At 33.1% G+C, this 11,576-nt stretch overlaps 1 protein-coding gene across 3 annotated transcripts in view; it reads left to right on the top strand.

The window, feature by feature from the left end:
* LOC149802492 (uncharacterized) overlaps window positions 1-6,062 on the top strand; it is a 24,052-nt gene extending 17,990 nt beyond the window's left edge. For 2 of the 3 annotated variants that reach the window (XM_089951732.1, XM_089951731.1), the window contains 3 exons: window positions 915-983; window positions 2,054-2,137; window positions 3,421-6,062. In XM_089951732.1, the coding sequence (XP_089807858.1) occupies window positions 915-983; window positions 2,054-2,137; window positions 3,421-3,564 (297 nt within the window). In that variant the 3' untranslated portion in view covers window positions 3,565-6,062. The remainder of the gene's footprint in view (window positions 1-914; window positions 984-2,053; window positions 2,138-3,420) is intronic. The other variant, XM_089951733.1, reaches the window with a different exon arrangement.
* The last annotated feature ends 5,514 nt before the right edge of the window (window positions 6,063-11,576 follow it).

Here is an 11,576-nt window from a genome sequence, read left to right as displayed (position 1 = left end):
AGAAACGTTTTATTGTATTATTATTTTACATTTACTGTTCCGGTTCTTTTTGGTGAACGGAGATTTTTCTATAGGCAAAATACGGATGAAATATTGCTGGCATAGTTGTATCCGTATTAAAAATGAAGTGCAAATGTTTATAAGCCTTTGAAAAACGATTTTACATGCTTTAATACATTTTTTTCTCTTTAGAAAATATCGTTTTGGATGGAAACAATATTGGCACTGTTAAGGGAACACAACTTGTTATGGGCAGTCAAATGAAATTTCGTAGGCAGATTTATATAGTAATCTTTCCAATTTCTTATATTTTTTAAACTTTTTGAACTTAGACATTTTGTTTTGTAGCGAGGCAATGGAAGCATACGTGTATTATACCCACAAATCTAGCTGATCGTGGTCTCCAGAGATGAAATTTCACATGGTCTGGTGATCATGAAACTATCCAAACTGAGGTTTAGATTTGAGATGAAATTTCACATGGTCTGGTGATCATGAAACTATCCAAACTGAGGTTTAGATTTGAGATGAAATTTCACATGGTCTGGTGATCATGAAACTATCCAAACTGAGGTTTAGATCTGAGATGAAATTTCACATGGTCTGGTGATCATGAAACTATCCAAACTGAGGTTTAGATCTGAGATGAAATTTCACATGGTCTGGTGATCATGAAACTATCCAAACTGAGGTTTAGAACTGAGATGAAATTTCACATGGTCTGGTGATCATGAAACTATCCAAACTGAGGTTTAGATTTTAGATTTTGCATAAAAGAAGTCACCAATGACATTAACTTTTCAACAATCACCTTTGTTTGGTGGCGAGTTGAAACTCAGTTTGTAAGATTTATGATCTTCTGGTATGGAAATTAAATCATAGCTAGTCTTTACATAGATGCGTTCTTTTTCCAGCTATCGAATGAATCATCGGACGAGGACAACACGCATCAAGACTCCGGAATTGAAAAGCGAGAACAACAGGTATTGCATTCACTTAATTGAAACTGTCCACCATATTTATCATTTCCTGACCCATGCCCAAAAATAACTAAACCTAGCATATTTGTATATCTGTTGTTGGGTGAGAGGAAAAAAATAATCATCTACATAGAACAAGAGGCTTGATGCCAGATATAGATGCATCACATAACTTTCCTGTTGACCACGTCACTAAACAGGCTATTTAGTAAACGTCAGAACATTGTCCTATGTTAACGATCTCCTAAACTATATACCACGTTGATAAAATTATTTCAAAATAAAGGCATAAATGATATGCATACTATATTGCTTATATTTGAATTCATCCACGATGTTGAAGATGTGTTACCAAGTTTTAAATGCAAATGACAACCGTAGTATCTACATTGACATAGGTATCAAGCTCAGCCATTCGGAGGCAGGATGGTTTCATTAATATATAATAGACATTACAAAACTTATGAAATGCAATAATGAAATAAGCATATTTACAAAGTTCGAGCAAATTCGATCCAAATCTTATCTCTATCTACCAAACTTAGCCAATGGTATACAAGATTACCGCATAAATATGCATAACTGTTTGCTCAGAATCAAACATATCACTCAGCTTTATGAGATAAGATGACGTAGTTGTATAACTGTATAAGATTCTGATTATAAATAGAGTTGATATAGTATTGACAAGAGCAGCCAATCAGATACAAGATGACGTCATTAATAGCAATGGATCTGGCTCATAATCTTTAAGGTTAGCTTATTAATATGATCGAATCTTGTTTATTCTCGAGCTCACTGAAGATTTTGATACTATAAAGCTTGAAAAAAATGGGATTAGAAATATATGGCCTCCAAAGTTGCAGAAAACTCAACCAGTCACATGTTAGATTAATGCATTGCTATGCGTGAATCTCGCTCATTATGGAACTTTATGAAATTAGAGCATATTCCAGCTTTGATCAAAATCGGATCAGAAATACGGTCTCCAAAATACGTACAAGGTCAGCTGTTAGATTCAATGACACCTCATTAATATACATGAATCTCACTCATCATCGAACTCTTTTAAGATCTTCAAGATACAAGTATATACTGCAGTTTTGATCATGACCGAATCAAGATCCTTTGGCCTTATTTCATCCAGTAACCTACCTGTAAGTCTTAATAATTACTGACCTAATGTTCTTATTTACATCATCTAGTAACCTACCTGTGTTTTAATCAGATCTGTTGCATGTACAGCAATCTAATTTTAGTCCTAAACCTTCAAACGTTCTTTGTCAAAACTGAAGGGATTCGGCCAATTGTCATCAATCTTTTAAAACGAATATATGTTGCTGTTGAACACTTCTTTTCAAAACAACCTATCCAGTATGACAATCAGTCTTGCTTAGTATCTCTTTAGCAGCTTATTGGTGGTAATATAGAAAGCAAGCAGAGTGCAACATTTAAAAAAAAATGTTTAGGGTATATACTTTCAACACGTGCTTGCATACTATGCCATTAAAGCAAGCATGATCAACACTCGCTTGCATACTATGCTATCAAAGCAAGCATGATCACTACGCACTTGCATACTATGCTATTAAAGCAAGCATGATCGATGCGCGCTTGCATACCATGCTAATAAATCAAGCATGACCAACACGCGCTTTCAGATGTTTCTATTTTATATAAACAATACAACGTTTAGGACAACGTGTCTCATAAATTGCCAGTTACAATGTGCTTCATATATTCCCAGTTACAACAATGTACTTCATATATTCCCAGTTACAACAATGTGCTTCATATATTCCCAGTTACAACAATGTGCTTCATACATTTGCAGTTCCAGTGTAACCATTATATTGACCCTCGCTAAGGCTTCTTTGTACTTTTATCATCCTTGCGTCTGGATTGTTTCTTCGGAGTTAAATTATGCATTTAAGAATTTTTATATGATTTTTTTTTCTCGAGCTTCCATTTGATGTTTCCAGCAAAAGCATTTCGTAGGTAGTTTAGACTTGAATACTTTTTGGCCTAAAATGTAATTTCTTATAATCATAATATTTTTGTTCTAACTTTATTGTAAACATCTGCAGTAATACAACTAGTAATGTTTTGCAACTTATTTTGATTTTTTAAAATTGATTTGCTGTTCATTTTATGGAGTGAGTGAGTTGGAGACACAACGTGTTAATTCTAGTTATTTTGTTCCGACTATCTATTATGCCATAATCCGCAACTGGTTCTAATCAAGAAAAATTTCAATAATTTTGTATATCAAGCATACATGCTTGAAAAATTGTTGCGTATCTTAAGCTACATTTCAACCTGCATTTGACCTTTTTTTTATAATTAATTGATAATTAGTCATGGGTTTTCTTTCCTTATCTAAAATAACTGATATTTGAATTGATATTTTCCTACTTTCGGAAAAATTATATTTTTTTAGATGTCTGAGCGTCCCAACACAGCGGTATGTGCCTCTACCATGTCACTCGGCGAGGATGAACAAAGGTTACTGGATGCTAACTCTGTGTCACGGAAGGGAAAGAGTCAACAAAGAAAGGAAGCGACAGAACATCATTTTGCTTGAGCTTAGTTGTTTCCTCTCATTTAGAGATAGGAAGGTTTGATAAAGGCGCAGTGCAAATCGAAAGTTGTGAATAAGTTGCTGGTATTCTGTTAAACATTTTTTTTTTCATATTTAGACACGGCAATAAAATTAGAACGACTATTTAGGGTACCAAGATGCAGCATAAAATTTTCATGCAATATGTTAGAGAAAAGGTGAGTGTCTTGTAAGTGACAAAAGAACAACGAGTTAATTCGATTTTTTTGTTGTCTGCATTGTAATTGCAAGGAAAGTCGGCCCTATTATCCTTTCTAAGCAATGATAATGCATGCAAAATAATTTTCACTGCTTTCATCAAGAAAGAGTACATACCATTTATTATATTTCGTCAATTACCGGTATTGTTACAACTCTTACTATAAAATAAACTTGTTGTTACTGAATCGACCCATTTTAGACCTGACAGATGATTGTTCTGCATATTAGGTCAAACAATAATAGTAATAAAGTTATTAAAAGTAAAAATGTAATTACTTCGTTAAATCCATAATTTGTCATATCAGTATTATTTTGTGTATATAAAGCTTTAACAAGGTTTGTGAATTACTATTTTAGTAACCTTAAATTCGTAACATATGTTTTTGTCCTTAGCTATGAATGTAAGTATTTGTGTAGGTATGTGCGTGCAGTATTTCCAGTCCATGTAGCTACTGTACTGTAACTTTCCGTGTGGCAGAATGAAAGAGCTATTTAAGGTTTTAAAACCTGAGAATTGAGTTGCTTCAAGTCATCTGTTGATATAGGCAATTTTGTTTTGTAGCATCAAATTTCAGGCAGAGATCTGGGCATTTCGCACATTGACCGATATTTTATTATATGTATACTTACAAATGAACAAAGCAAGCAAAAGTACGAATGTATTACTATAGTTGTTAAGAGGATTTGAATTGAATGCTGAAGAAAACGACGGAGCGGACGTATCCGAGAAGAGAGATGTCTTGCACCAATGTTAAATTATCGTATGAAATTAGCAGTATCCGAGTATAGACATGTCTTGCTCCATTATTAAAGCATCGTATGAAATCAGCAGTATTCTACTATAGACACGACTTGATCCAATGTTAAAGTATCGTATGAAATTAGTAATATCAGAGTGTAGATATGTCTTGCTCAAATGTTAAAGTATCATATGAAATTAGCAGTATCCGAGTATAGACATGTTCTGCTCCATTGTTAAAGTATCGTGTGAAATCAGCAGTATTAGAGTAAGGAATGTCTTGCTCAAATGTTAAAGTATCGTTTCAAATTTCAGTAACCGAGAATAGACATGTCTTGCTCCATTTTTAAAGTCACGTATGAAATCAGCAGCAATTGATTATCTGACTTTACTCTATATTAAGCTGAAAAGTTTCAATGAACTGAGTTTAAATAGTGTGATTTTGTACAAAATATATGTAATTGTAGCTGGCGTCTTCTGTTCAAAATTAGGAAGATATAGGTCAGCATGTGACTATGGGCTGATATTTGTTGACTATAATTATATTTTTAGTACATTTTAACCATAATTTCAATGTGATTATTTGTCAAAGAAATGTTGCATGTTAGATTTATTTATTTCAAGTCGAATGGTGTTTCGAGCCTGTTCGGAAATCCCATGAGAGAGAAGGAAATATCTCACGGTGTTTTCTAATTTGAGTAACAATGCAACGCATTATACATCCTCCGAGTCAAAGGTATCGGGATACCCAGTGTGTTCAGGCACCATCCGATTTAGTAAGATACTGGGATACACTGTATTCAGTCATCATCCGATTTAGTTAGGTAATGGGATACATTGTATTCAGACAGAATCCGATTTTGAAAGGTACTGGGATACAATGTGCGTTCAGGCAGCTTCCGGTTTAGAAAGATACTGGGATACACTGTGTGTTCAGGCAGCTTCCGATTTAGAAAGGTACTGGGATAGAATGTGTGTTCAGGCAGCATCCGATTTAGTAAGATACTGGGATACATTGTATTCAGTCATTCGATTTAGAAAGGTACTGGGATACAATGTGTGTTCAGGCAGCATCCGATTTAGTAAGATACTGGGATACATTGTGTATTCAGGTAGCATCCGGTTTAGAAAAGACTAAATAATTTATGTAAATTATATTACAATTATATCACAGAATAATGCATGCTTTATTTACTAGGGATAAAAAATTAACAAAAAATATCGCATTTCACATATTTCAGCAAGGTTGTTTCAAGTGTTGTATGTGGAAATGTTTAACATACATAAATACTTGATGCACTATATATTTTTAATAATGTTAATTAATGTTCAATTAAAAATGCATTTTATGCTACATGTTTATGAAGGTTGTATATCTGCTTTTTGTATTTCATGCTGTAAGTAACGTATAACAAAACTTGATTATGTGACATTATATATCATGCAATAAATAATGTTTAATTTCATATCTTATCATGCCAGTATCTTTATTTGAATAAATACTCGAATAAATAAACAAAAACGTATTGTTGATTTTTTTTAAAACTGTTCTGCTGATTTGTATGTCTGTAGTACGATACCTGCAAACTCAGAGGTATAGAGTACATATCTAGGATAGAAACTCCACTTTAACACTTGATACTAGAATATGCAAACATTACAAAATACGAATTATGAATGAGATCAATATGTCTTAGATTGATTTAATTCTGCCCCGTTCGATAGTTGATGAAGGAAAATTTAGAAGCTTTATAAAATGTGATTCCACAAACAGCCTATGATTTCTTAAGTTTACTTTAATTTTAATGGCTGGTTGGTTGTTGAGTTTAACGCCAATTTTCAGTACATGATAGGAAAACTACTGGCAATCTTTCTCACATATCCACTTAGGTTTTGTCCTGCCGAGAATCGAACCTAGCGGAATGAGACGAGATGTGTGAGTAATCTGTAATAGAGAGCGCCTTAGACCACTCAGCAACCCGAGTCACCTTTACTGTAGTTTCAAAATATACTTTAATATAGGTGGTATTTTACTTCATTCAGAAAGACAAACGTTTCCACTCTGTAATCCAGTATCATATTTCTTTCTGTTATGCAACGGGTGGATGGGGGTGGGGGCTGGAGCTTCAAGAAAACGTCAAGGGACTGGGTGTACTTTAAACGATTGGCGGTTATGGAGGTTAACTGCTACTTAGATGAAAGCTTGTACATGCTGGTGAATGCATATGCATGAGTATTTATTTATTTAGCTTTATACTCTTGCGTAAAACAAGTTTTCGTGTAGCCTACCAAATAAAAATTTCAAATATTTTTGTAACTTTCAGCTGCTTGTACAGAACCAGAATCAGATTTGTACATGGTAAAAACATTCATGGTGATAACAAATGGTACTTATAGGAATATTAATTAAGTTACAGCAACAAGATCTCTGTCATAGACTTTGAATGGAAAATATAAGTTACAGTCTCATTTTTTCATTTTCATCTTTGATGTTGATGTCAAATCTGTTAATGTACCCTTTTTAATTTTCTGTAATATCATTAACATCGCATGAAGAATAGCCTTTGTGAAAATAATGCGGGCAAACGCTATAGTAAATATGAATTTTCGCTACTGTAATAATTGCTTGCTTTTATTGATTTCGTCAAGAAAAATGTTTGACCTTTCAGCTTTCAGAACCTACAAATTGTGTCAGATTCAATGGATACCGATTGCTTGCTATTTAAGTCTTGCAAAGTCTGCTAATATTGGATAGATTTCTGCGCTGTGTCTAAGAAACAATTTTACTTTTTGAGCTAATGAACAAGATGGCAAAACAGGAACAGCACCTACTAAAACAACCCCTATAAAATAATAGTTGTAGCTATTTGAATTTGTTTCATTTTGTTTAGCATCTTGTGATTTTTCAGGCACCCGTTTTTTCTTGAAACAGTCAGATTTAGTACTTTTGTAAATTCATGCAAACATTTACCAAGTAGCCAACCAAATCCAACTCCACGTGGATCTTTTTTAAATTCATGTGAACTTTTACCAAGTATCCTACCAGGATTAACTCCTCATTGATCTCTTTGTTTACGAATTCATGTGAACATTTACTAAGTTGCCCACCAGTGTCAAGTGTACATCAGTCTTTTGGTTTTTATAAAGTTACCTTTTCAGGTTCTTCACTCACCTAATATTCATATTGCGTCTTTTATTCACTGTCTTTTAATGGAATTTGAAAAGTTAACTAAACGTGATTTCAGGATTTTTAAAAGGTTAGAAGTAAGAAGACATATTGTTACTTACAGATAGTGACAAATAACTTTAAAGGTAACAAGATAAAAACAAGATACAATGTTATATCCAAAACGCAAGACGAACAGGAATAACAAAAATGACAGAGTTCTAGATAGCTAGTGCTTATTGAAACCTTTTAAAATAGAGCAAAATAAAGTGGAAACGTTAAAACTGATATTACTATCATGAATACAGGTGACAAAGGTACCAAAGTGAAAAAAGTCAGATTAATTACTATAAAAGGAAGTATAATTTTAAAAGCAATTAAGAAAACATTGACTTGAATGCAACTTTCAAAATACTCGACATTCCATATATTAACTTCTACCGACAGTAGCTAAGGTGAACTAAACCAGAACTAGCCAGCGATTAAGACTTAGACAAGGATAATGTCATAACATGTGCTTCTTTTGACAAGATTAACATGGGATATGCATTTACTTGCCAAACACTAGATATATATCAGCAACCAAAACAGGTCTAATATGCTAAAACGCTTTTGAAGAAAGATCTAAAACAAATTCAAGATCGAAGCCGAACCATTTAGAAGATTCAGAACAAGTGTGCCTATTATGTGTTCATTTGAGACTTCAGTGTATGATATGCAGGTACTATTGTCATCAAAACAATTGCTGCATCAAGTAAAGACGTTTGTAAATTCTTTTTTTTTTCTTCTATTGCCTTTCAAAATTTAGACACTTTTTTAATATTGTCAAACTAACATTAACTGCATATTTACGCAAACTTATCAAAAACGGCAAACGGCAGGCGTAGTATCAAATTCTGTTTGATGATATCTAATCATATTTCAGTTATTTTGCAAACTGTCCAAGTTTTGGATTGGAAGAAATATGATAATTATAGACGCCATAGCGTCAATTATGATATCTAACAATGATTGGGAAATTTTAGCTGCGTTCTTTATTTGGTTTTTGTCCATTTCTTCCAAATCTCTTCAAGTTGTGACCAACCTATTTTGTCGCTATTAACCCCACCCCACCAGACCCCGCTATTTCTGGGGCTTGTGCAGATTTTTAAGTAAAAGAACAAGAAGATTAAGTATACGTTGATGATGATGATGATGATGATGATGATGATACTACCAGACCAATACATACAATGTGTAAAACGCTGGTAGTTTAGCAACGCAAATAAAGGACGTTTCGAAGAGGTAACAAGTATAATGTTTGAATAAATACAAAAAAAGCCACACATCAGATAAGTTATATATAATATCTGGTTTAAAGTAGATTTTAACTATGCAAGGAATTATTTAAGATGTATGCAAAGAGATTCATGTGATGCACTTGATTTAAATTCTTTTATCGCCTATAGAGAGAACACTAAAAACATGTCTCTTTATTTGAAAAAATAAGCTGCTGAAGAAGAGATCTAGAACCCGCATATGCATTTCATGATAGATTAAATAGTCTAAGAGACGCAGATAAAAATGGATGAGAGAGGGAGAGAGAGAGAGAGAGAGAGAGAGTCTTACGACCCACTTGAATTTACGGTTGCGCAAAGGCAACAAATACAATATGCCATTAATGGAAGAAAATCGCACTGACGAAATTAATTTATTAGTGAACTAACAAAAGGAAATGAAGGTCTGAGTGAATAAAATGGTAATTGCGACAAAGCTCTCAGTAAGGTGTCGTCCAATGAAGATGAATCTAAGAGAGTATAAACTGTCTGAAGGTTATTTACATTAGAAGAAAAAGAAATAGGTGGATATGCATAAATTATTGATGTTCTCTCCTAAAAGTATAAGGTCTTCATCTCAAGCACATAAAATACTTCAACGAAAAATTAAGCTAGAAACATACCACAGTGAATAATATATTGCAAAATAAACTTAAAATTATGAGTTTGAAAATTGCAACTATCTACATGTTAAAAAGCATTTGCAAATTTAATAAGAGGAAACAAATGTTAATAAGTACACTCCCGCTCATAAAATGACAAAAACTAATGACGAAAGAAAAGAAGTAACAATAATTATATAGCTACAGCTATAGCAATGATAATATGAACAGTTTCACTGACTCTAGTTGATAGTATAAAAAGTGTTCTTTTTTATTTTGTTGCTCCGACACCACTTCCACCTCAGCCCCCACTCCAATGAATAATGTTTGAAAAAAAAATTAAATTCATGAATATTGCCGACAATTTTTTCCAGCTATCTAACAAGGCAGCAGTAGCATTGTCTGGAATTATGGGTAGTGTGGAATTATGGGTAGTGTGGAATTGTTAGTAGTCTGGAATTATGGGTAGTGTGAAATTATTATTAGTCTGGAATTATGGGTAGTGTGGAATTATTAGTAGTCTGGAATTAGGGGTATTGTGATGAACTGGTTGGCTTGGAGTGTTGAGCATATTGTTTCTATACTTGCTAAATATGTTATTTCACTTGCTTTTGCATTCATGTTTGTGCATTTTTTTTTTAACAAGGGTGTAAACAAAGCATCTAAAAGAGTTTAAGTTTCATAACATTTTTCATAAAGTAAAATTAAACTATTGGTATCAATGCAAATGATTGCTTATTTATCTGAAGGATAATTTTCGTTTGTTTGTTTCTAAATTGGTATATGCTGTCATGCTACAGAAAACCTATACCAAAGTGAAATTTGAACGTTCTTGTAAACTCGCGACAGAGCCTAGCTCGCCCTGGAAGATGTGACAGCAGAAATATATTTATTATAGTCTTTCTTCTATGCATATTTTATACTCACAATGTCTTTTGTTTCCTTTACAATGTCTTGTCGTACTGTTTCCTTTACAATGTCTTGTCGTACTGTTTCCTTTACAATGTCTTGTCGTACTGTTATAGACTGCTAATCAGCTTTAAACATATTGTTCCTTGTATACTAATGTTAGGATTTGACCGCATTTTAAACGACTTCCTGGATTTCTGTAAATTATTGCTGTATTTGACAATACTGTCTGTTTCTAGAACCATCTTACTCGGTAAAAACGCACTTTCAACAGCAATATTCGGTTTTGCTTTTGAATATGTTACATTATTGAAATTTGGTCCTAATATCATCATCAGAGAACTAAAAATGCTATCCTAAAATTAATGATTCCATTAACTTTGTACAAATGAACGTAAAATACATTACATAAGACCTTATATTTGATTAAATGTAACTAGTACGTCATCTATGCTATCTTGCAAGAAGGAAGTACGTTTAGCCCCTAGGTTCACCTATTTCATTCATCAGCTGACAGTGCTCTCTAGTATTCAGTAGTACCCGCATCAAAACTAGAATTGTGATTGGCAGAAACTATTAAAAAGATCAGGCGTATTTTCCTATAATATCGAGTGTACTCGTTTGATCCATTGTCCAGTCAGTATTTGTTTAACGGTATATCACGGGGGAATTGCAAAATTGTTGCCATTCAAATTCGAAACAAAACGTTTCAACTCAATACTTCAATAATATTGTTATTTATCATCGGATACATGTATTTTACATTCACACAGAAGTTTTAGCGTCTGGAAAAAACCCCTAAAACTAATATTTATATACTAATATTATATATTTTGTCAAAACGTTTTATCAACCAAATGAAAAAACAAAATTCCACAACCCGCTGTTGCCACCCACTTTGCCTATTCTAGCTGATTTCAGTCCATATCTCATATCAGACTGTAATCTGCATTTTACAAAGAGTCATCATCGTCAAAATTTTAAGTGTAACTATTAAAATATGTAATGATTTGTATGTGGCGAAATATGTCTCATTGTAATAA

Source organism: Sinohyriopsis cumingii, chromosome 3 (genome assembly GCF_028554795.1).
Source record: "Sinohyriopsis cumingii isolate HCF-2022 chromosome 3, ASM2855479v2, whole genome shotgun sequence".
In the NCBI taxonomy this organism is placed as follows: Eukaryota; Metazoa; Mollusca; class Bivalvia; order Unionida; family Unionidae; genus Sinohyriopsis; species Sinohyriopsis cumingii.
Note: the sequence above shows the minus strand (reverse complement) of the source record. Positions and strands in the feature narration are given on the sequence as shown.